Raw genomic sequence first — 26,896 nt, 5'->3', positions numbered from 1 at the left:
CCGATCCTCTTTCTCGAGTCTAAGGCTAAGCGTGGAATGTCGCGGGTAGGGGAAGGGTTAGCGTACGGATAAAAGACCCTTCTCGACGGGCTACGCGCTCGAGGGTTCTCGTCGCAGGGTCAAGGAACGCGAGTGATAGCGTACTCCATGGTTTCGCGGTGTTGTTTATGCAAATCGATCGTACCGTTAGCGTAATCTCAGGTGCATCGACTCGAGACATCGACACAGTCTGCGCGGTTTTTCCAGTGGTGCGAGGCTGGAGAACGAGCACTGCCCTCGACTACGTCCGTTTTTCGAGGGCGTCTTCGTCGTTGCAAAGTTGAAAGGTGATCGTGCCTCGTTCGCCTTCGTTTTCCTTCGTCTTCCTTCGTTTTCTCCCGTTTTCTTTCGTTTTCTTTCCCTTTTTCCGCGCCGAATGCTCCGCAGCGAAGGCGTAGCGGAAAGTAAAAGTACCCGTGGCGGAAATTGAAGCTCGCGCGAGCAATCTCGCGAAAAAATGAACGCGCGTATCGCGATACAAGCGTGGTTAACGAGCAAAAGTATGCATTTTTCTTCTCCCTCTTTCTCTCTCATCGAGCGTCGAAACCGGGGATGACGCCGCGATCCGCGTCGACCTGTGAGTTTTTCGAACACCATACGCCTTTTTACGTCTACGTTTTTGCGCGATGTAAAACTGGGATGTTGTTACGTAGCGAGCGAAAACTCGCAGTCCTTGAAGCACACCGCGTCTTTTCACGAGATAAATCTCGCAACCTTTGACGTAACGATACGTTTTTCCTTTTTTATCGGCTCGAAGCTCGTGCTGCTCGGTATCAGGCCTTTTCACGGTCTACAGAGGCGACAAGGGTTACGTAAACCCCGGTATACCTGTGCCGCGTTAATTTCTTTGCGTTTCCTCCGTGACATTGAGACAGATTTTTCCAAAGGAAACTGCAATTAGAACGGCGACGCTCTTTAGAACGAGAACCGTGAAATCATGCGAGAGGAATGCACCGGACTGCAGAAATTACTACTGCATCCGTGACGCGTCGCAACCACCGCAGTGCATCATGCTTTGACGCATCATCGGGTATTTAAAGATCCGCCGTTCGGATATCTCTTCTTCCTCTACTCGCGATAAATCGTTTCTCGAAATTCTCCCAACAGTCGTTGTCGTCGCTTCGTCTATCCATCTTTCGCCTTTTTCCCTCTTTTTTTAAATAAATTCCAGGCCACTCTAGACAGTCGTGGAACTCTCGTTAGAATTCCCAGTGGGAAATTTTTCGTTCCCGCCTTGATTATTCCGGATCGAAGGCGCGTACCAGGGAAACGGAATATATATCCCTTGAAAGGATCGAACGTCTTTCTGGTACCGCGAGTCGCTCTCCTTGCTGTAAATTTTTTCGCCATTTGTTCGCCAGCCTCGATCGTGTCGGCGAGAACGAATTTCCGTGGCGCGTTCGCGGAATCTAATTCCGAGGGTTGCGTAGCCGGGTAACCAAGGTGGACGCTGACATATGAAGAATCGCCGTTAGAGACGCATGTCTTATGGAAATAATTGAGCCGTCAGACGCACGGTACACGGGATGTCGAACCCCGTGTTATTCGAGGATGGACGCCGAGCAGAATTAGAGTAGCAGTGGCTAGTTACGAGCTCGAAATTCGTAATCAAGCTCTCGAAGCTTTTGTGTCGTTGTCTTGCCCTCGTCCTCGTCCTTCTTGAAACCCAGATGGCGCTTCTGCTCGAATTTTTCCACGCGGATCTCATTGTTCACGTACCGTGCCTATTGTCTTGTACATCGCTGTCCGGGACAGCGATCAGGTTATGGATTCGACCGAGAATTCTGCGTATTAAATGTACAATCGTACAACGTGTTACGACTTCGTCGAGATCTCGAAGGATATTCGAGTTGGAGATATATAGTGTGTTCGGTATGTTTTCATCTTCGAGGTTTAATCTCCCGGCTCTTTGCACTTGTAATTCTTCCTCGACTTTCTTTTCGACGAGTCTTTTATTCTAGCTGCTCGAAATAAACGGTGACAGGTTCATTGGAAGCAGTTCAAAGGAATTTTCTTCACAGTTGGCTCGGTGACGCGACAGTTATCCGTGGGGATAGGTGTTTCGAGAATTCTACCATTTTCTTCGATTTTCTTCGATTTTCTTTTCAATTACGCTCGTTTCACCGGAGCGTGCCGAGTACGTGCAATAGGCTATCGCGATCGGAGTTATAAGGAAATTGGAATTTTCAAAAATTCGATTACACTCGGTTTCGGTAACCTGGGTGCGTGTAGAACCGCGTCAACGCGAGATGAAGGAAATTTTACGTTAAAATCGAAACCGTGTTAACACTCATGGCCACGCTCGTTAAGGGGTTAATTCATTCTGCACGTGTGAGCTTTATCTGGCCATATGCCTGCCGAGAATTTTTCATTTACACAAGAATTCTGCTCCAGCCAATATACTCGGGTGAACGTCGAATCCGTCGTACCTACATCATCGATCGTTCCTTTTTTCCATGTTTCGTCATCGGCCACAGAGATATACCTGTTTGCTTACACCGTCCTTGTGCTCATACGATTAGAGTCGCGATAATGCCGTTTGCGTTAGCTTCGCACGTGACATTTCAGTCTCGATAACCGTAATCAGAGTTCCGACCGCGGCCGCTATCTTCTATCTATTTATCCTTCCTGTGCTCGGACATGTGCACCGAAATGCACGCTTTCAGCTCTCACGACTAAGCCTAAGTCCATTGGAAACGCTCGAAAAATCGCATCGATCCTCAATGAAAACTTGGAGCACTAGGAATCGCGAATTTGCCAATAGCTTTTCCCAACTTTTGCTTTATTATTTCCACGATATAAAGAGTCTCGTCTCGTTTCGCGTAACGTACATGGAAGCCCAAAGATTACGCGAGACTTTGTAACCATCTCGAGCTATTTTATTCCCATTTCGAGCAGACTTGGACAGCCAAAATCAATCTTCGGTATTTAAAACGATACGAAATAATTTGAACATCGATCGAGTGATTTAGTACGAAATTTAAAGAAAGATTCGACAACTGGAGCTTATCATTGAGACCCGGCTGCTCGAATGCCGGTGCTCGTTTCACGATATATTCCATTCAGAAATAATCGATCCTGGCCTGGTAGGACGAGGAAAAGTACGAAATAATCCTGGACAGCCTTCTCAGCCGGCTCACGGGCAACTGGGGAACGTAAGCCAGAATATCAGAAGGAGCGCGGGAAGAATCGGCGTATTACTTGCTCGCTGGGCTGTAAATTGCTGGCTCGCTGAACAATCCCATTTACACGAATAATCTGCGCGAGGACGTGGAGTGGCTGTATCGGATAGTGGTGCGGCAATGACTGTATGGTTACGTCGACGCGCGATATAAATGGTGCCCCTTGACGAAGTAGCGCCATTGGAACCGTGGGGCTGGGTCACGTCTGCAGGCCTTCTTCTGGAATTAAGCTGTCTCTGCGTAGCAGCGAGTCGTGTCACGAGAATTATCCTTAACCTGGAATAATCCTTAGCCGAACGAACTTTCGTTAAACTTGAACGCGTTTCACGTAAATCGAGACAGGTGTTCTTTGCAAAATTGGCAGTAATCGAACAATTATTTCCAACGTACAGGGGTTGTGTCTAGGGGTTAACAATAGAACTATTAAACCCGTCAAAATGACGGATTTTAGATAATTTGGTTCTCATTTACTGCGAGCGTGGAATTATTTTTAGCGAAGTTAGCGTAGTTAGCGTAGTTTGTCATTGAAATAGGTTAGGGACCCTGAACGAAAAAGGGCTGCAAAAGAGAAAGCCAGTGAAAGCGAGTGGACGAGACGAAAACCAGAGACCCATCGGGAAAATGTTTGTCGTCGAATAGTCCACTGATGGGTCTGCATATTTTCAGAAGGGATAAGGGTAGTTTTAAGGGAAAGTAGGGAACGAGGGGGTTGATCCTCTCAAGAGAGCAGTGTTGTGTCAAGTTTAGTAACGAGAGGCCGACAAAAGTCGCGGTCGCACGAGACCCCGCGAAACTTAAATCGTAAACCGTGATTCGAATAGTTTCTTTTAAATCACTATTCCCTGGGAGAGAAATACAGATAACGCGTGAACAACGCGGTGGTTATTAACCTTCTGCGGTTTCTGTTACCACAGAAGCGACGACGTTTATTTACCAGGTCGCATATTTTCCAGCGACTGCTATCGCTAGGAATATAAAACATCTTTTATTTGACGTTTCGCAAATACTTCGTAATTCACGTACACAAGATAACCGTGTTCGTGACACCGTGTCTTTCTTCTCGCGTAATCCGCACCGCTAATAACGCGAGGTTCCCCTCAAATCTGACGTCCGTGTTACGCAAGAGTCTCCTGTATCCTTACTCCTGCTTGGTTTCCGTGGAAACTGCAAGGACTGTGGACAGAGGAGAAATTTGGAAAAATATTTAACCAATATTCTCCATTTTTTATCCTCAAAAAATCGTCGAAAAGGTACATGGAATGTAAAACGGATTACAATTTCTCCGTTGACGTTTGGCTCTGTCCGAGAGTGCGACTGTAATCCAGTTGGTGTTCAATTTGCTCGTCGTAGCTCGTCATGGATTGTCAGATGGACGACGAATTTTCTCATTCCACTTATATTTCTCTCGCGATAGTTACCAACGCGTTTATTCCGCGCGGGAACGAACGGAAATTTCGCGCGCAAAAATTTCGTCAAACGGAATTCTCGAAAGTCAAAACCCGTGGAAGCTTGCTGAGATCTTACGCGATTCGTTGGACCTTCGTTGGACCGTCTCGAAGGGGTTGGTGGTCGTTTGAAGACGTTTAATTAGCGAATCATAGGGCGGTCATAGGTCCGTGCAAACGGACGTTGTTTGGCAAATATGCGAGTTAATTTCGGAACGCTAGGAAATAGGAAGCATTCGAAGAACGTCTTTATACGTGAACAGGACAAATGGATGAAAGCACTGTCTCCTCTGAAATGTAGTTCCTCGGATGTAGGAATTAACGGGGGCTGCACAAAGCGTAGTTACACGAGTCTTGTCTTGTAGACGTTCGTTGAACCGGGGCTCGTTAACACGTTGAATAGGCTGCTCTAACATTGATATTAATGAACGTTTCTGCGAGGATCTAGTAGTCTAATTGCGGAATATACTCGGTCAAATTCTTACATTTCACGCTGCACACGTTCCCTCGGGGTATACTGCAAATCGTTCGGAAAATGGCACTCGATATAGGCCGAAGATTAATTGCAGACTAGACTTCATCTTTAATTTGTTTCCCTGTAATTGGTACAATTTTCTTACTAAGTTATATATCTATTTATGATACGCGTAATAATTCGAAATTACAAATTATCGAGTGTAATATCGTTTAGGATTTAGAGAATTTATTTTTAGACGAAATTACTTTTATTTTTAATTTAATTTATTCTTCGTTTAAATATCTCGTATTACGAAGTCGAAACACTTGTACTTTTAGGCTGGACCGATTTTACGATCGTGTCTAAAGTGTCGAAAATCCTCTACGGTCGGTATCTGCCGTATCTTCCTTTCAGCTAAAAGAAATCTTGGAACTCTCGTGCAAACTGGTTTTTCTCGACCAGTCCACCGACCTCTCCTCTTCCATTTCAATTTATCAGAAGAGGGCAAATCGATCAGATTCCATCGCGAAGCTTCCAACGGCCCCGTCTCATTGGCTCGCGTGTGCCAGCACTGTTTTTGCCGCAGTAGCCTCTCGTTGCATTATCGCCGATGCACTGGCAACCGGTTCGCCTTTTATTGCCTCGCTGCATAAACGTTCTCAAACATTTAACAACCGTTAACGCGCGTCTCTGTTGACATAACTGTCGGTATTTGCTTGGAAAGTGCGAGTCCCCGATGCCTCTCGATCCGCTTCCAAGCATTCTTCTTCGAAAAATCCAACTCGCTGAGGAATATCCCGTTGATTTGGCCGATTTCGGCTGTTAGCACGTTTCCGTCGTCCCGTCGATCTCTCTTCTTCTGTTTGCTCGTTTCTTTCGCGTCCGCTCCCCGAATCTTGGCTCGTCATTCCAGTCGTCGTCTCGTTTGTCGTACTGGTCGTCGTACTGGTCGTCGTACTGGTCGTCGTACTGGTCGTCGTACCTGTCGTCATCCCGGTCGTCATCCCAGTCGTCATCCCGATCGTTCGTCAGTCGAGATTTCTGTGAAATTTCTCTCTTTTCCCTCCCCTTTCTTGCCCCTTCCTCTCCCACTTTGAAAACGGAAACGAAATCGCAGAGTAGAGACGGTGACTTCCTTGGGAAGTTGCTGGATCGAAATTTGTCTGGTCGGGAATTCGATCGGACCCATATCGACAGGATTGTATTTGTTTCTAACAAGTCGTTCAATAAGCGAGAGGAATGGAAACGACAGTGTGTATAGGTGACTACGTGAGATAGACACGTGGTAATGCGCAGTCCGTAATTTCTTATCAGCACCGACATAAACCTCCGAAGACCTAAGCCTCGAACAGACGTGGAATGGATATATGCGTGTTCCGTGAAAGGAATGAAATTCGACCTATCTCGTTTATCCCTGGGTAAATATTTTCCCCTTGATTTCGAGACAGATACGCAGCATTTTTCGCCCCACCCTGTATTTTCCTTTTGTCTCGCGCGAGTCGTTACGCGATGTTACGTCAGGTATTTGGATCGACGTCGTTTAACCCTTTCCGTGTCACGCAGTTGGTGTTCGTATGTCACACAGCTGTGTGTGTATGGCGTAGCTGAGTCACGAGGTTACATTTTTAATTCTTTAGTCGAGGATGACGAATCGACTCGTCATTGGAAATGTTCAGCCAGCATGGATGACGAATAAACTCTTCGAATCATTAATTCTCTCTTATCTCAGGTATAGATTTCGTTTATTTATCGAGGAACATTTAATCCTTGGTTCTTTATCCTCGACTAATACACTGTTCTTCGATAATTAATAAAATAAAACGCGAGTCGTGATATTTTACGTTGAGTGTCAGCATGATGGGTCAACTCGTGTCTGTAAGTTCTCCGCAATGCGTGCAGAGTGCGCTGCGAGCGCGCTTCTCGGTGAAGAGGTTAAGGTATTTCAAATTAATATATATTTGCAATGGTAAATATAAATATAACGGAATTTCCGATCGTCGATTGATCTTCACGAACAAATATCCACGTATTTAACATAGGAAGCCGCAGGATGACCGATTACGAGTCACCTTTGGTATATAGCGAATAGGATAAGCTCGGTCGCCATTGTATTATCGCCATACGGTATAATCGAATCGCGAGTTTACATTTTCCGGCGATTTTAAACGAACGTGCAACGGGTCATAAGTGACAGCATATCGGAATAATGAAATTCCAATCGGATAAGCCAAGCACTCGAATTAACCGCGGAGTTGTTGATAGAATCGATATTTTGGCAAACGGGTAACATCATCTTGAACATAGCGCGAGCACTAGACGCTGGATGACTATAATCGCTTTTAGTATACAACGAGCACTCGACGTTGGGCTATGCAGTCTCCCAAAGTGTCCAATTTATTCTCACTCGTAATCGTCGGCCGCGTGCATTTTCAACCACCGTGGGCAAAGCTCGAGCTGGTCGCCGGTATTTGGAGCAAAGGCTCGGCCGTCCAATCAGCGATATCATTGATCACTCTATTTAAAGAAGCCGATGGAAAGCATGACGTCAAGCGTCGAATTTCTAAGCCAACTCCGTTTAGTCTCAGCCGAAGCCGGTAATCTCACCTGCCAGCGTCCCTTCGATCCTCGCCCGCCACCTCCAATATTACACACGCCTATCCGTGTCCCCGCTGTTATTCTCCTTCTGCTCTGGAAATCCGCTCTGGCTTTGCCAATCCGTCACCGTTCAATCCACCAGTGGTTCAGGCTAATGGAACAATTTGAATACGATTCCGAATATAATTTCGGATATAACTTCGATACGAGCATCGATTCGCGAGTCCACGAGACTCTAGATAGACACTTGGAGTTCTCTGCCCGATTGAAAATTATTTCAAGAGAATAACACGCGTGTCAACGGTACCCACGTTTGACGACGTGGAAACGGCTTGGACACTTTATTAGGCAAGGGAACAGGCAACTCGAATTCTTATCGCGTCGACGAATGATTCTGACGTCAGAGGAAGCTTGTAACGCGAGAGGGAGATTACGGGTCCTCGGCATGCGAGGCAAGGACGAATCAATCGCGCTGGTAATGGCTGGATCGGTTCCACGAAATTGCAAGGAAAATTCCGTGGGAATAGTCGCCGAGGGTGGTTGGGGTTGGTCAACGAGAGACGGACGAGGGAGCTAGGTAAAAACGGTAAACAAGCTTCTTTCTTCGTCTCGACGACTCGAATTTATAGTCCCTTCCGTCTTCGACGTATGGCCATTGTCTGCTCGTGATGTCCACATTTCCCAGGCTCTTCTGTGTCCATCCCCCTCGTTTCCGTGATTTTCCCTTCAGTGTTGGTTTACGCGTCCTCGGAGTCGCTCTGTCTCTGGCATCGCTTTGCGTACTTCCATGGTTTATCGCGTCACCATTGTGTATCCGAGAGAATTTTCGACGCAGCTCGAGAGGATAATTCGAGTCGGTGGTTCGCGGCGAAAATTGGCATACAATTGCACGATACCACTGTCCGACGGAAATTATCACGGAGCTACCACGTTTAACCAGCCGCGGAGTGCTCGACGAGCTAGACAAACGCGCGAGAAGAGCACTCGCGGTTGTGCCAACGTTAACGCGAAATCTTTGACAATCGCGGGTTTCTCACGAGGTTAGCGCAAGTGGCTTTTTCCTCTAACCGAATTACGAAGGGAGTTAACGTTTCGCCGAGAATCGAGTTAGCGATGCCACGGTGTTTTCGTCCCGCCGATCGGGACACGGTTTTTCTATCGTTACATAAATAACGTAACAGGTCGACGTAACCAATTGAAGTTTATCCGTTTAATTGGCATTAGCGCGTCGCCGCTTGTTGTCCGTTGACCCAATTAGCCGGCCTGGATGGCGAAAAAGACTCGTCCCGTTTGGCTTCCGGTCCGGTAAATCGTCCACGATGGACCCCGTTTTCCTCCAGCGTGCCATACGGCGACGTCTTGGACCTTTTCGAGATTCGTCCCAAGGAGACTCGCGTGTATACGTAATAAAGATGTCCGAGAGCGAGTGATCTATGTCTGCCGGCCTAGCCGAAGCCAACTCGCAGAGTCAACATCTGGTGTACAGAAGTCCTTAACGTTTCTTCCGAGAAAGTGCTTGGAAACTGTGTGTTTGTACGCTCGAAAAGGTTTCCAGGCCCTGCTTTTCCCAGCCAGTTCTTCGCTAAAGAATATCCCAGCGAACGTGCCTCGTAGTTCTGTTATAGCGATGGAAAAAGTGGAAAAAAAAGGCAGCCGGTTATCGGGCTGTTGGCATCTGACAGGGGGTGGCCCCATGGCACATAAGGCTCACGTGGAATACAGAGAAAGCGGGAGAAAGGGAGAGGCTCGACATGCAAACATCATATTTTACTGGCACCGAGCAATTTCGGGGTCGCGGCATCATTGTCGCGCTGGCTGCAATTATCCCGGATATCCGTCGTCTGCGTGACGTCGAAATAATTACTAGGACCGCGTAACTACTGCCACGGCGCAATTGCCGCGGCAAGAGACGTGTCTCGATCCTCGTGTGCCGCGAATTTTCCACTTTGGACCGTTTTTCTCGATATCTCGCTTCTATCCGATCCACCATGTTGCTTTTGTCAGTCCGCCATAGCTTTCTTTGCATCTTCGATTCGTTTTACCAATTGCCAATCGATCGATTTGCTTTTCGATTTGCTTTATCTCGTTCCTCGAAGCATTTCAATTTTTAGATCAGCGTACCGCGTACAGGGGTTCTCAACCGCTGTCGTATGACACTCCAATAATTGCCAATCAATCGATTTGCTTTTCGATTTGCTTTTCGATTTGCTTTATCTCGTTCCTCGAAGCATTTTAATTTTTAGATCAGCGTACCGCGTACAGGGGTTCTCAACCGCTGTCGTATGAGAATCCATGGAGCGGTCAAGAATTCGTAGTATTTGCAAGTCGTTTCGTAGAACGGTTGAGAAACCCTGCACAGGACGATGTACGATTAACCGTGTTGGAAAACTCGAGTGCAGGTCCTGCGTTACCCCGATGATGCTCGTTTAGTCGGAGAATCCGAATTCAAGGTTAAGCTACTTTCGTCTCACCCCGTATAGACCGCGCACATCACGGTGCTTACGCTGTTGCGTTTTGCGGACGCGTGGAAAGTTCATCAAGTTCAAATTCCCGCGTCAGGTTTAGCGAGTTTAAGCTGCTCCCAGCTCCTAATTGCGGTCTCCCCTTCGACCTGGCTTTGATGCCCTCCATCCCGCGTCCCTATATATCAGCCCAGCGACCCTTTGGAGTGGCGTGCGGACTGGTTATGGACTGGTTAGTCGATGCACTGCTGCCGGCAGTGGACTCTTCGGCGCCTCACGCTACCCTCGTTGCAGACTCTATGGCGCCCCTTTTCATCCCTTTCTCCTCGCGCGCTTTCTCGCTCTCCCTCTGTCTTTCCTCCCCTTCAGCCCTCCTTTTTTTTTTGGCCTCTCATGCTCAAACGGCTGGCGCGTGTCGGCCAAACGAGTCTGCTAGACGATAGAGTTTGAATTATCGACGACATCATCCCCGTCCATCGGGATCGCATTCACCGTCTCGAGAGTTCGCAATCGTATAATTATATTTGTCGTTAGCGTGAAAGTTTGCAACAGCAGTGTCCGCGAACTGTGTTTCTCGCGTTATCCATTTTCCGACGCGTTCACGGTAACACGAGCAATTCTCGAAACCGTATCGATCGAGGAATTACAGCTTAATTTGTCATTTCCATTTTTCCAATTAATTTACGTGGCGTCTAATATATTTTTTTACCGGTGGGAGGACATTTATAAATTCAGATCTGCCGTGGAATCGACATGTTACGCGGAAATTACCCACGACCCATTATTTTATCATTCGCTACCCCCTCGGGCGCAACGATCGACTGATCCCACCCTGGCTCACCCCTCGGTAATGGTCGGACGACCAGAAACGTAGGAGGTCTTTTCGAGTTCGTGTCACGACACGGTCTGGTCACGCACGCCGCTTGTTTGTCGAAAACACCGCGGAGCTAGTGAAAATAAATCTCGTTGCGAGGAGAAACGGTCCACGATCGGACACGCGTGGCGCAAGATGCTGCGTATTCCCTCGACAGTTGTCGCGTTCACCGGATGGAGTTCGAGAGTCGCTGGATCTCGCGAGAATTCGCAAAAATTCGCAAAAATTCGCAGAGGAAGGCGCGCGAGGGTAGTGCGATGAGAAGCTACGGTGGCGTTCCATGCTCGCGGTCTTGCACGGTTTGCACGGGGGTATTGAAAGCGTTCGATCGAATGGCCTCGGCAATCGAATACCTGGTTCGATCGATCGGATCACGCGAGACGGCGGGAATTGATCGAGTTATCGCGTGGACGAAAATGTTTCCGGCTGTTCGACAGCGCAGGAAATTGCTTCCGTGTTTTTAGCGAAAAATTCGCACGGCAACGGGACCCAGGCGGGCAAACAACATTGTCAAAGCGAACGAATTCGCGGCGAAAGCGCCGGAGACATTAATATTCATCGTTCCTCGAGCACGTTGGAAAATATGAGGAAAGAAAGGGAAAAAGAGCACCGGCGTTCGCTCAAGTGTTTCAACCTTTGCCCAAATCGTTGCATCTCGTTGCGGGTCCTCGACCGTGTTAAGGTCGATTTATTATCGTTATACGTAGATCGTACGAATACGGATTGTTTACAGCTCGGGAGAACATCGTCGTAGGTAATAAGACGCGACTGTTTATATACTAGTGTAGGTTCAAACGCGTTACGTTTCGAGTAAATACCGTGAGACACTATGAAAAAGACTTCGCGTAATTAAAATCATTAGAATATGATCGAACGATTGCATCGTTTCGTGTGTGCTTCATTCGGTTGGACGCGTGTAAGAGAGAAAGTCTCGTAGACACCGGCCATCTTTCTCTCAAAGGAGTCCATTATCAGTGCCTTACTTTCTACAAGAAAGGAATCGCCTCTGCCGGTTTTTACAGGTAAATTTTGTTGCAAACGAACTTGCCGATTTCTCGAATCATTAGCCATTTCATTCGCGAGGAATTTGCGCGGCGAGAGATTTCGCTGGGTGAACAGAAATCGGTTTCCGCCTGTGGGAAAAAACGTTATTTACAGGCATCGCGTGGAAATTACGCAATCGGGTATGCTTATTAAATAGCGCTTGAAATTTTACATCGGTAACGAGTCGAAACGACGATTACGAAACCGTCGTACTCTCGGCAACGCGTGCCTATCGTTGCGGATCCTTTTAACCAGGAAACTTTTCACCCTTCCACACTGTCGCTTTGCTCGCGAAATCGTTACGCCTGCTCGTGGTTCGCCGCTTTTCCAAACGCCGCTAACTTTTAGCCGCGTCGTTGGACCCCGGTTTTTAAAGTTGTCGCCTCTGTCCAACAGCTGCCCGCCTCTGCTCACCTTGGTCACAATATTTGCTCGTTGTCCTACGCGCGATATCCATTCAAATTCATGCACCCTGCGCGCAAATTCGACGGCCGGATTAAAAGCGGGCCATGCTCGCTTTAAATATCGAAATTGTCAACCGTGACTGACGTTCGTGTAGCTCGTGCCAGAAGTGTATGTAGGGTGCTCGTAAATTCCGTGGATTTCGAAGTACCAGTGTTTCTTCCGAAGGTAACCCGAACTTCGTGGTGCCCGGTTCTACGTGTCTTTCATGGACACCCTCTATAATTTCGTAGAGCTGAGACAGTCTTAACGATATTCTTCGCAAAGTATTTTCTTTTTCCAAATAATCCATGGACTTTATTTATAAATACGATGGGTGATATACGTCGTTTGAAAAATTTTATTTTTTAGTTGCAAGTGCATATGTACAGTGCGAATTTTTAAACTCGATTTTCTCAAAAAATTGAGCTCCGAATGAAGGGAAGTTATTTTATATGTTTTTCATATTTTTCTATGGGAAACCACCCTCGTGGTGCCCGGTTATATATGTCTTTCGTGGATAACCTGAATACACACTGTAATACATCCTGTAATACACCCTGAATATACTCTGTATACACCCTGTAATATACCATGTATACACCTTGAATACACTCTGTAATACATCCTGTAATACGCTCTGTAATATACCCTGTATACACCTTGTAATACACACTGTATTACACCCTGAATATACCCTGTATACACCCTGTAATATACCATATATACACCTTGAATACACTCTGTAATACACCCTGAATACACCCTGTACGTTGAGTTCGCTGGTTCGCCATCGTGGGTTCGCGATCTCTGGTCACTCTGTGTGTCATGAAAAATTGAACTGTCCGATGGTCTGTTTAACGAAAGGATCGTTAACGATTGCGTATTTGTGTTGCTCGAGCCGGTTTTCGTGACGCGGGAGTTCCGTGTCTGGTGATTCTTTAACGAGCCGCGAACCAACGCCATCGCCGGCTGTTCCTCTTGCGCTTTTCCCGTCGCCTCTTCCCATCACCGCAATGAAATCGAAACGACGAATCGCGCGCACAGCCCGCTGGTCACCCTTCGTCTACGAATCACCCTGGTAAATTATTAACGTCGCGTGTCCACCGCTCCAGTATCGATTCGTCTCCTGTCCGCTTCTTCCTCCTCCCGACCTTTCTCCCATTTCGTCTTTTCAATTTCCACGCCGAGCTAATCGTGCAAATTATGGCTCCACACGGCGGAAATTTTCACAGGAATCACTCCGTTAGTCACGTGCCAAAGTTTCAGTGCTTTTCTTCGGACTTGCGCTGGAATTATTTTAAATCGGAATACTTTCCCGCCATTTTGTCGACCCCTATATACGCGAATTTCTTTCACTCGTCTGTGGCCTACTGCCAGTAAAGTTTGCTAAGGTTCGTCAGGGTTCTGTGCAAATCTTCGCGAATATTCCCGAACTTCGATTTTTAATCATTTCTTTCATCGTTGACAAATTCTCTTTAAGTTCATACGGTTAATTGTTCATACGATTATGCGATATAAATTTCGATTTGTCATCTCGTGGAGTTTACTCATTGGACAAACGAGCGGTTGCAATATTTTTCGCAGCGAAAGGGTTAAAAAAGGGAAAAGTTTAAACAGGCGATGCCGCTTTGGATTCCCGTGGCCATTGGCTGTTTCGCAGCCAAAGGGGGCTAATTCCTCAGAGACGCGTGGAATTCGGTGTGCCAGCGCGAGAGATCTGGCGGTGCCCCGATTGCCAGGATTGCGAGATTTTTCCGGTTTATCGCCGGTAATATGATGCTCGCGGCGGTCGGAAGGAAGCAATTTCGAGTCCCTAATTGCGCCATGAATCTCGGCGACTCGGGGACTCGCGCGCTTCAAAGATTCCGTGGCACGTGCAAAGGAAATATCGTTTGCCCTGCTCGAATTAATAGCGCCGGCCGCGGTATAAATGCTTCCGGGGTGACTCGGATTCGCGCTTTCGAACCAGTTTCCCGCGTCGAATTTCCTTTTCGCTCCTTTGATCGTCGCGTGAAAACCCGCTGCCTCTCCTTCGCAAACTTGCTTACGGCACTCGCCAAATTCTTCCTTCTTTTGCCAAACTTTGCATCGCCGCGAAACCAATGGGTGCAGAATCTTCGAGGAATCTGCTTGCATATAACTCAAAGTATGACCCGAAACTCGCGAATAATTGTTCGAGGTAGACTCGCATTTTACAAGTTTCCCGCGATCAATTTTGTTTCCGATTTCTTTCATCATTGTACGAAAATTGACTGGCTTCCTTTTTCAATCTGACGTTATTTAGCACATTTTGCTGTCAGGGTTCTCTACCTCGTGGCGTTCACATCGTGTATTGGAATGCTACGAGGCGAGGAATTTTCTTGAAATCTAGTTGGATATCGTCGATTATATTTTATTCTTTTATCAATTAATGCTATTTTACATTCAAAGATAAATTCGAGAAGAGAAGCTAAAATGTTGATACGAATTCTCTTGTCTGCACGTTTCTCTTCTCTTATATTCCATCGGGGTCCTCTAGACCAAAAACACGGACTCCAGGGGGCACTCGATCAAGGATCGATACCTGTTCCGACCGCCACCAAGTGGCGACCACAGATATCGAAGTTCTTTCATAATTGTACGAAAATTTACTGGCTTCCTTTTTCATCCTGACGTTATTTATAAAATTTAGCACATTTTTCTGTCAGGGTTCTCTACCTCGTGGCGTTCACATCCTGTATTAAAATGCTATGAGTCGAGGAATTTTCTTGAAATCTGGTTGCATATCGTCGATTATATTTTATTATTCTATTAATTAATGCTATTTTACATTCAAAGATAAATTTGAGAAGAGAAGCTAAAATGCTGATACGAATTCTCTTGTCTGCACGTTTGTCTTCTCTTATATTCCATCGGGGTCCCCTAGACCAAAAACACGGACTCCAGAGGACACTCGATCAAGGATCGATACCTGTTCCGACCGCCATCAAATGGCGACCACAGGTATCGAAGTAAATTCAAGGGTAGCTGTTGTATCAATTTTTCCATTTCAACATATACCGTTGAAAGTACAGTCCGAACCTGTTACGATTAGGTAATTGCTCGAGGTAGACTCTCGTCTTAGAACCAGTTTTCCGTGTTGAATTTTCTTTTGATTTCTTCGATCATTCTATGATCCTGACCTTGATATCAAATTTTTCTTATTACAATTGAGAATTTTCTCGATCGTGTTTACCGAGTATTAGAACCATTATGCTGCAGAGGATCATCTCTTGTGCACTTTTAAGAACACAACTTGAATCTTTTTCGACTAAAAATTAGTTAGTCGTTATTCGCTCGTATTTTTGAAGGAAACTCCCCTAAATTTTGACGAATTTTTCTTTTTCGAGTTTCTTCGATCGTCGCGCGAGAAAATCTTCCGTTTTCCGATCTCGGCTGCACACTCGCGTGTCAAACTTTTCTTACCAAAGTTCCCTTTGCGACCCCTACCACCCCTTCGCGTATCTCAGGACACGTACGCGAGCATCATCCCCCGTTGCATACGGTTGAAAGTACACAACGCGAACCTGTTACGCGTCTAACTGTCCAAGGTCGACGAACGCGGAGAGCAAGTTTGGGTGTAGTTCCGGTCGTTGGATCGCGAACGTGTCCGAGTTATATCGGTTTCCCATGCTCTCCACGTCATTAAACCGACCGAGCCGATTTAACGGACAATGAATTACACGGCGTTCAGCCCCCGCAAACAAACGGTTACGCGAATACGAAGCATGTTTATAGGTTTATTACGAATTGCGGTCCGCGTCGTCGCTGTTGTTTCCGGAATGCGTGCGTGGCTGAAAATCGAGGGGAAACTTGGTTTCCCTTGGCTCTAGGGGGTGAATTCGAGCACGCGACGTAATACCTCTGGCCTGGAAACCGGCTCGCCAGCTCGGCTTCGTTATTTCGGATAACGCGATCGAGTATCAAATCGAATTAGCGAAATTATCCCTGCGCTCGTTTGGAAATTTTAATAATTTCTGCGGATTTTTAACGAGTTTTTTCACGGTGAATTCGGGACACGATGCGACGTTAAATACGTCTGCTCTCGAATCGCTTTGCCAGCTTTATTTCGTTATTGCAGGGAACGTAATCGACTATAGAATCGAATTAACGAAATTATTTCTGCGTTCGAGGTTTGGAGATTTAAATACTTTTAACTTTAAGCGACGTTTAACGAGTATTGCTTTCGGCGCTAAATGGTTGCTCGATGCTTTTGTTGCAGAAATAATGAAGAGAGAAGCTGATCCAGGCGCTATGACAGGTTCCGGAGGACCGACGAGTCCTCACAAGCGTTACAGACAGGGTGACGATGAACTTCGTCTTCTGATCCCCAGCAAGGTAAGATGTTATCAACGTTTCTAGCCTCGTCTCATCTCGTGGAACCAGTTTCCGAGATTGCTGGATCGGCGAGTAGATCGTCGGATCTTTTAAGAAATCCGATATTCGAATACCCGTGAGTCAAAGCGGCCGATTATGTAAATGTTCGGGAGAAACTACCCGATGTACTTTCTAATTTCTCAGAAAATGCTTCTCTCCTGCTCGTGGCTGCCAAAAAATATCAAAGACCTTCGACTTTGAACGCTATCAAAGTCCCGTAAATTCTTCCGCTCGGTTGCTACGGATCCGACGCTATTACGAAACCAAAGATCGTTCAATTTCGCCATTTTTATGTCTCGAGTAATAACGCGAATTACGAAAATTTAAGTTTTAACCGCGGTAACATTGCACCGGAAACCTAACCTCAGCCGAAGATCGTTTCAGTCTACGATACTTACGCTCGGTGTAATGGCGCGAAATACGAAAATTTCAGAAACAACGGGAACCTAAATTTTAATACGATAGAATTACACCGGAAACCTAACCTCTACCGAGGATCGTTTTACTCCATGCTACTTACGCTCAGTGTAACGGCGCGAAATACAAAAATTTCAGAAGTAACGGGAACCTAAATTTTAATACGATGGAATTACACCGGAAACCTAACCTCAACCGAAGATCGTTTCACCCCACGATACTTACGCTCAGTTTAACGGCGCGAAATACGAAAATTTCAAAAGTAACGGGAACCTAAATTTTAATGCGATAGAATTACACCGGAAACCTAACCTCTAGGAATAATCGTTCCATTCTACGATACATTAGGCCCACAATAAAGGCGCGAAATTCGAAAATTCGGAAGTTACGAAAACCTACGTGTTGAAGGAATAAAATTGTACCGGAAACCTAACCTCAATCAAAGATCGGTCGACTCCACGGTACTCACGTCTAGTGTAAAGGCGCGAAATACGAAAACTCGGAAGCAACGAAAATCAAAGTTTCAACGCGGTAAAATTGCACCGAAACTCGGGTAACCCCAACGGAACCTAACCTAAATCGAAACATATTCGGTCTATTCGGTTGGCCGATTCTCAAGTCTGCAGTAAAAACGTGAAGTACGAAATGGAGTTCTCGGAATACGAAAATCTCGGAAGTAACGAGCACGTGAATCTGACCGCGATAAAGTAGCATCGCAGGAACTTTTACTTTTACCTTTCGCCGTGACGAGCGGAGAGAACGCGCGGCCTGCAACAATACGTTTTTCCCCGAAATTGTTTTCCACCGTTGCGTTTCCCAACAGAATCACGCAAGAACCTTTCCAACCGTGTTTCTCGCGGCCAGATAAGGCTCGCCGACGCATCCGTGCACTCCGAACTTCTATTCTCTTTCCCACGCGTGCGATTTTCCAGCGGTTTTTTCGCCTACCCGAAGTCGCTGAAGTAAAAGCTGGTTGGCATAACGTGTTGCAACCTCGTGTCGGCACGTTCGCGATCGCGGAACGCGACGTTCTTCCGGTCATTGTCGCCGCGACCCGTTATCGCGTTTCCTTCCGCTTTCTTTCGTCCGGCAAATTCTCCAAATTCAACCCAGATACACGCTTCGTAGATAAACGAGAATTTTCCGAGCCTTTTCACGCCAACAACTATCGCGTTCATCACGAAATAAAGGAAATTCTGCGGACGTATTTCACCCATCCCGATATTTCAAAATACGTTCCACTTCTTATCTATGCACCACTCCCACTGTCAATTCATCAATTTTTACAGTACCTAGAATTATTTCACGATTATCCGCTTTCCCCGTAAAATAAAATAAAAATTCTCCCATCTTTCCTACTTTGCAAATTTGCTTGATAAGATACTTCGCTTCCGCACTTATTCATTCATTCATTTATTCATTCGCGTGAATTTCCTCGTATCGGTTCTCATATTCACGTCGCACAGACGTTCGATGTCTCGAATCCAAATTCATCGCGCGATCTCAGCACGAAGCAGCCGCTCTTTTTCCCTGTCAATTTCGTCCGCGGCCATTTCGATTTCATTCGCGTTGGCTCGGATCGCGGGCGTAGATCGGTCGCGCGCCAACGATCGAGCACAATGTCGATCGCGATCGGAGCCTCCGCGAAAACGACTGTCGGTGTCAGGGTCGATGGACCGCTCCTTTCAAGAGTGATCTCATTCACCATCGAGGAGAGAAGGGGATTATCGCGTTTTCCGTCGTGCCGTGTTGCAATCGGCTTCGACTTATCGTCGTTAATCGCAGGAACGCGGCCAGTCGCGCGATGTGGCAGCGATCGAGCCGCGATCTAGCCGCGATCTAATCGCGATCGACCTTCTCCGTGGCTCGACTCGCGGCCGTTCCCACGAAAATCGTGTAAGAGGAGCGAAATCGGAGCACTCGCGTTCCATCCCCCGTGGCTGTGTGTCGGGGTCGAGGACGCGAGTCGACGCGAATTTATTTCCTCGCTCCATGTTTCGAGTTCGACGTGGTTCGACGGTGGAATCGGTTGGAAATGTTCTCGTTCTACTCTAACAACGCGTGTTCGCTTAGACGAAGGAATCGATTCCTTCGCTACTTTCTTCGTTAGATACCAATGGGATCTATCTCGCAAACGAATACCTCGATAAATAGAGAATCGGACAAGATCGGATGTAAATTTTGAAATAGAAGAAAGTTGAATGTTTGAAACTACCCTGTTAATTGCGCATTTACGTGTTGCAGGTAGCCGGTTCGATAATCGGCAAGGGTGGCCAGAATATCACCAAACTGCGGAGTCAGGTAAGCCGTTGCTTCTTCCGTTTCCATCGTTTCAGTTTCCCTCGATCTTGTTCCCTGTGCCGAGCGTTCGTGTCCGGGGGACAAGACGCGAGAGACAGAAGAAGCCGAGTAAACGATCAGAATGAAAATGAAAAGATGTTTGACGGGAGGAGATCGCGAGAACGAAGCTCGGCGACGAAACATCCGTGGCGGACTGTAACTTTGGGATGTTTAGCTGGTCAAATGGTCGATTTTCTCGACGGGGAATCATCAGCATTTCTCCGATCCTCGTGACTAATCACTCGTGCGAATTTCTAGAGACGACCATGTTATCATTGTCGATCGATCGAGCTTTCCGATTAGCTGGAATGTTAGGGGAGGCTCCGATGAGTGTATTTCCGAAACGTGTGTGCAAACGAGAATCGTGTTAGCTCCGAGGTATATAGCGTTTTCTCTCTCTCTCTCTTACTCTCTCTCTCTCTTTCTCTCTACTCTATCTCTCTCTTTCTCTCTCACTGTCTCTCTCTTTCTCGAGCGTAGCAGCCCTTATTTTACTAGTCGACCTCTAGCAGCCGTATTATCGTTGTTCTTGTTATTATTATTCTTATTATTCTTATCATCGTTATTATTGTATTTCTAGAAAGCTTCGAAACCGTTCCTTTTTACCACATACGACCAGAGATAAAGACGCGGTATATACATATATACATACACACACACGTACGAAATATCTTCATCACGCAAACTCGATTCTCGAACTTGGCTGTTTCCTTCGTCTCCCAGCAATTCGCGTTCGATTTACCGACGGATCGTTTATCCTCCCCGTATATATCCGACCGTCTCTGGAAATCGACTCGTTGCGTCCCGATTTGCGCGCCGATCTCGCTGTCCGAGAAAACGCGCGGGCGTGATCCAGCTTCCGCCGACCCTGAACGATCGATCAAAGATCGAGTAAAGCCTGTTGCACGCGCCTGCCGATCCAGCCCTATCGATTTCGCTTCCAAACGATCGATCGCCGATCGATCCAAACGAATCGGAACGAACAACGTTGCATGGACGCGACAATGTCTTACAATTTTCCATAATTAAGCGAACGCAGCGAACATAACCTATACAGCGAGTATGTTCGCTCGAGTACAATTCGTCAAAGAGAGAAATAAAAGAAAAGAGAAAATAAATTCGCAATGAATCGACGGCAGGATAATTCAGTGGTACGCGAGAGTATTCCATGCCCAACGTCCGATTCCGATCTTTTAATTATCACCCACGATCGAGCACGTAACAGGCATTACGCTCGCGTGTTTCTCGATCGATTTCGTTGCGTAACATCGATTGTTCGCCTGTTTTTGTCCACCGTCCTTGAGACGCCGACGAGACTCACCCTGCACGAACGAAAAAATCGGATGGACACGAAGGCTCGCAGCCTCCTGTCACTCTGCGCGCGACGAAACGAGCAAGCCAGCCCCGGATCGATGATCGGGCACGGATCCGTAGAGACAACGATCGCAAGAGCGTTCGCCACGATCGTTGCAACTTCGAGCTCGCGTTTCGATCCACGATCGCTGCCCGATCGATCGGCGTCGTGCAAAGTCCGAACGCACGATTCGCACGGATCGGACCACGTCACCGTACTCGACAGCGTGCTTCTGTGTGTGTGCGTGCGCGCGAGTGTGTTTTTTCAAATGCAAAGCAGCCAATGCCAACTAGTCAGTTTCACACGATGAAACGCGAAAACGTTGAGAACTCGCGGGACTCAGGGACAAAATAGAGTGGACTCGACGCAGCGAATGCGTTAGGTTAATCGGTTTCCTCGACATGTCGCGCGCGTTCGATTATCCGGCCAACACACCGGACAGAGAAAATGGCGGACGAGCACACGGGGAAACACCGATTCGTTGATACCCCGTTTCCGATTTTTCTCCGACTGTTCGCTCGTCGTCCACCGACTCTCTCCTTTTCTCTCTCTCTCGAATCAGTTTGACTAGTAGTACGGCAAACGCGAAATTAACCAAACCACTCGATCTTGTCCCTGATCGTATATGTATACACAAATGTCGCTGTAAATGCGCGAAGATCGGTGCGTTAAAGCGGCAAATCTGAGTACTCACCGAAATAGTCTGGAAAAAGCCCGAGATGCCAGGACTTTTACCTCCTCTCTATGGCAAATGCTGAGATTTACCGGCAAAATCGAGGATTTTACCGATCTCCGGGCTTTCACGGTGACATGTACGTACGTATATGTACACATAATGGCGCGGGAAGCGGTTCGTTCGCTTTTGAGCTCGCGTGGCCATCGAGTTTCGCAGACGACGCGCACTTGTGCGCGACCCGAAAGGTGGAAGGCCAGGAGGTATATGATCCGAGGAGCGAGAGAAAGAAAAATCTCGCGGGATAATCGCGTTTCGCCGGAAAACATTTTTACCGTCCGCTCGACGCGTGTCCGCCGCTGCTTGCGACCCCTTTGCGGCGAGCACCCTGCAGCGTGTGTCCCTCGTTAAACGAACGAGGGAATCTCATGCTCGAACTGTGCGTCAGCCTGTGCGGCTTCGAACCCGGCTGACGAGGAGTCCGTGGACAGAAAATTCGCCGAGATCGCGTACCAAGGAGAAATATTTGCAAGCGATCGTATCCTCGAGTGGTACGTTCACCCCTGCATTCGGGGGTTGGCAATTTTTCCTTTCCTTTTTCTCTTTTTTCTTTCTTTTCTTTCCTTCATCGTCGTTACTTTTTAAAAGATATATATATATATATAATTTATTTTCAACCGGGGTGAATTAAAACCGAGGTTCGATGGTAGTCGGAAGCGAGATACGCTCGGTTGGGAAGGACGCGATAAGGCGGGACTAGTCTTTGGTCGAAGTTGGGTGTACAAGCGAGGTTGTAGAAGGGGCTAATGAATAATCAGAGAATGTCCCCTGCCGCCTAGGGTCGGATTAAATTCGTCACACGAAACGACTTATCTGCAGTCAAAGGGTTAACACTTGTCACGGACGTGATAAAACAGGCAGACTGGCCGATTCATAATTCGAGCACGTAGTGGCTTACGGAGCTCAAAGGAGGAAGACCCGGAGCGCTTCGCGAAATTGCACGTTAATTATTAAAACTTCCTCTAATTAGCCACGCTTAAGCGACTTCGTTAGCAATTGAAATGCCGCGCGAATCGGCGTCGAGGTTCAGCCGGCGTCAATTAAATGCGGAAAGAGAGAAAGAAGGAAGGGAAAGGGGGTGGAGGAGGGTGGAGCGGCAGTGAATGCCGTTTGCAGAATATTTACAGCAACGTGGAAATAACGGGGTTGATTCGCCGCGAACAATGCGCGGTTGCTTCTTCTCGCGTTTTCCGTCCAAGATCGCGAGACCGGGGTCCGTTGACGGACACTTTCGCGCCGTTTCTCTAATTAATTTCATTGTCCGTGGTCAGCGTGATTAAAACTCTCGCTGGATTGTTCGCCGCGACCCGCGGCGATTCCGTCTCGCGGAATTTACGATACACGGCAGTACCACTCGTCGCACCTTGCAAATATTTCTCCGGATCGATCGCGTGACTCGAAAATACGACGAAATAGAACAGGAAGAACAGGTTAGGGTCGGGGGTGGGTTGCACGAACGACGGATCCGTGCAACCCGTAAAGTAGAACGGAAGGAGACGAGGGGTTAGAAGATTAAGCCGCGAAAATTAATCCAGCCGTGAGAGACGTGATGTCTAACTTGGTTGATGATTTGTGCCCTGGCCCCGCCCCAACCCCGGCGTTGCCCCCCTGGTGTTGCCCTGCCGTTGCCCTGCCGTTGCCCTGCCCGGAACGACGGACCCTGACTCGATCGGCAAATGGACCACCCTACCAACAATCGACAACAACCACCAACCAACCACCAATGAACCAACCACCAACCACCACGGCCCGACAGTACAAAGCCTCAATCATTGTACCCGATTGCCCCGGACCCGAACGGTAATGACCAACACCACTACTTAATGTCTTATTTTTCTTTGTCTCTAATTACAAGAATACCTAAATCACAGCGATACATGGATCGCTGTGCTGTTTTAAAATCGAACCACAGCGACGTTCTCTCTGTTGATGATTCTTTTTCTTTATCTGTCTGTCTGTCTGTCTGTCTGTCTGTCTGTCTGTCTGTCTGTCTGTCTGTCTGTCTGTCTGTCCGTCTGTCTGTCTATCTTCTCTCACGCTCACTTTTTACCTCTCTCTGTCTACTTCTTTCCTCCTTTCTTTCCCTGTACAGCTCTGTCTTCCCACCTTTCTCTGGTACACCGTCTCTCCTGTATACCAGTTTCTCTTTCGTCTTCCTTTTTACCTCCGCCTCGTTTGAATCACCTGTGTCTGTTCGTTCCTTCGTTCGTTCGTTCGTCTCCTCGCCTGTGCATCTCTCAGCCTTGTACGTGTCCTCGACCAGCGTCTCCGACGTCGTTGCGCGATGATTCATCGCCGAGAGCAAAGATCCAAGAGTGCGCGCGAGCTTTCGAACGGGGAACACGCGCGATACCCTGGGCACACGGTGTTCGTGACTGCACCTGCCATCACCTGCGGTTGCATGGTCCCTGTCTCTGTTCCTCCCACCCTCCCGGCCGCTGTCTCTCTTCGTTCCTCCCGTTCGGCTCTCCCATCGCACCGCGTCCCGGATTCTACCACTTCGGCCACCTCTCTTTCTTTGCATACACGCGGTACCCTTCGACGCTTTCGTTGTTGCGACCAACCGAGCGAATCGAAGGTCTATCGAGAGGAGAAGCAGCTCTCCTCGCGCTTGTCGCTTCTCTCTTCGCCTCGCAGCTTCTTTCCGTCTTCCACCTTCTTTCGTTCTCGCTAGGATCACTGCGTGCTAGGTTCTCTGCGTGCTAGGATCACGGCACCCGAGACCGAGTCCGAGTCCGCTTCTTGGCACTCCGAGGCCGTAAAAGACGATCGAACGATCGGTGCGAGTGTGTTTCTCAGCGATCAGGATCAATCGATCTCGACTCGAAAGCTTCCGTCACGCTTTGCCAATAAGTACGCTTTGGAAGGAGACGCGAGGACGCGCGGTGTTTTCGTCTTTCTGCTTTCATCCGACTAGCACGAAGGTAACACGCTCGGTTCGTAACTACACCGACGCGTGTTCGAGACCATCCTTGTTCTTCTCACCTTTCGATCTACACTCCTCTTCCATTTTCTCTGACGCAGACTCTCTCTCTCTCTCTCTCTCTCTCTCTCTCTCTCTTTCTCTCTCTCCACCTGTCTTTCTCTCCGTGTACCTCTCTGATCTGTCTCTGTTTTGTTCGTTTTTGCTCGGGTCGTCTCGCGTGCGCGTGCGAAACACGCCCGATGCCACGAATGCTCGGAAAAGTTACACTTCACGATTTTATTGTCTCGGGGAAATGTGTACACCGTGTTGTGTCTCTTTCTCTCTGTCTCTTCCGTTTCTCTTTCCTTCTCTCTATCTCTTTATACTTCTCTTTTTCTTTCTTTCTCTCTTTATCTCTAATTTTTGTGGCTAACACGGATGCTAATCCGTGGAACGAGGCGGTATATTCTGCCGATTCCACGCTTAACGTCGATATGTCACGCTTACTTTTTAGGTACGCCCCACTGATCAACGCACCACTGACCATCATCGTCCTGGCAGAGATTTGCCGGCGTGATTAACGAAACTATCCGCGAGTCGAAAGTCATTACCGATCTGCTGTGACCGCGTGTCTCGACCTTGGTCGACCCTTTTGTTGCTGGGCTCGCTTTGGGTGCACACTTGGGTGCTGCTTGAAAGCTCCTTAGCCGACCCTCCCCTTAGGTGTAAATTGAATATTCCGTGGGTCATTGTTGGGTGGGATGACGATTAAGATCGGTTACCCGTGTCGAGATCTTATCGCGGATCGCGCAATCTCTCTCTCTCTCTCTCTCTTGCTTCGGGTACTCTCTATCGAACGTGATCAGCAACGAAAGGGTTCGAGATGTGTTACGTTTCTGCTTACCGAGTTTCCACGAGCGCCGCGAAACGCCAGGAAATTTACGAGAATGGTAGACGCGACGAGCATGTTTCAGAAGACCCTGAAACGAAGATTTCGAATAAAGATTTACAGTTTTCAGGCCATGAAATCGATCGACTGCGTATTTTTTTCCCCGGTAATTGCGAGTAATCGAGATATCTCTTTCGTCATTTCCGCGAAAACGTCCCCTATTGACCCTTTTCGTTCGAGAGCCCGTCGCACCGCTGGATTCTAACGAGAATTTATACCCGTACCGGGATGTCACGTGCTACGGCTGTAAATTATTTTTATCGCCGGTTGTAAATATCCAGTGCTTCTTTTAACGCGATTTCTATTTGCAACTGGGATGTTTACCCCGTGTGTATGTTAATCTAACGGCATTTTCAAACGATACTTCCGCGTATTTTTTCACCCCCCTTCGTGTCCCTTTTCATTTTTCCGCGAAAGTTGCAGTAATTTCTTGCTAACTCGCCCGATTTATGCAAAGCAGAACGTAGCGTCGCTTATAATTCACCGTCGTCTCGCCCTGCGATTAGTAGTAGAATTTCGCATCCATAATTTCCGTGGTGACAAGTAATCATTAATTATTTATGATCGAGGAATATTAACGTTGCTTTAAAATGCACATCGACAGCCCCGTGGCACGTAGACCGGCAGAATTATTAACAAGAGCCAGCCCGTGCCTTGCGCGTTTTAGAATGCATACGGGGTCGAATAATTGATTTTATTCCACCATTTCGGCCATTTAATAATCCGCGTAAAATTCGAGGATCACACACGGTGTCGTTGCAAATCGTTACGGACCCACTCGCGTGGCAGGATCCTACGAGTTATCGGAACACGAGGACACAACCATGTCCCGATCAATCGAACGACGTTCGTTTCTACCACTCTCGAAGCTTGCCCCGTTTCTGTAAACACGACCGATTCTGCATATCGCGGGAAGAAAGAAGCAGATCTGAAAATCCAATCGAACCCAATTACCGACCGTCCAGACCCGTGCGCGTTCATTACGGATTAATCAAGCGGGAATATTCGATCTCGAATGGTTCCAAAAGAAAAGGGGAACAGCTCTCTCTGTTCCTTTGTCCCGGTAGGTCCAACAGGTTCCAACGGAAAGACAGGTTAACTCGATTTTTCATTTCATCCGTCGATCGATGCACACGGATCTCATTCTCGGTGGAAATCTCGCGATCAAAGCTTTCCTACTCACAGAACGTAGTTCCTCCATTTCTTTTTGTCCATATTTTTTTTCATTTTTTTTTTTTTTTTTTTTTTTTTTTTTTTTTTT

The 26,896-nt window shown here is 47.4% G+C and overlaps 1 protein-coding gene across 8 annotated transcripts in view; it reads left to right on the top strand.

Annotated features, from left to right (window-relative positions):
* Positions 1-26,896, top strand: part of HnRNP-K (Heterogeneous nuclear ribonucleoprotein K) — a 108,009-nt gene that overhangs the window by 48,798 nt on the left and 32,315 nt on the right. For all 8 annotated transcript variants that reach the window (XM_017899561.1, XM_017899559.1, XM_017899558.1 and 5 more), the window contains 3 exons: positions 16,783-16,898; positions 19,599-19,655; positions 23,538-23,581. In XM_017899561.1, coding sequence (XP_017755050.1) covers positions 16,788-16,898; positions 19,599-19,655; positions 23,538-23,581 — 212 coding nt within the window. In that variant the 5' untranslated portion in view covers positions 16,783-16,787. The remainder of the gene's footprint in view (positions 1-16,782; positions 16,899-19,598; positions 19,656-23,537; positions 23,582-26,896) is intronic.

This window comes from Eufriesea mexicana, unplaced genomic scaffold (assembly GCF_001483705.2).
Source record: "Eufriesea mexicana isolate 0111107269 unplaced genomic scaffold, ASM148370v2 scaffold956, whole genome shotgun sequence".
NCBI classification, from domain to species: Eukaryota; Metazoa; Arthropoda; class Insecta; order Hymenoptera; family Apidae; genus Eufriesea; species Eufriesea mexicana.
This window is presented reverse-complemented; position numbering and strand designations above follow the sequence as displayed.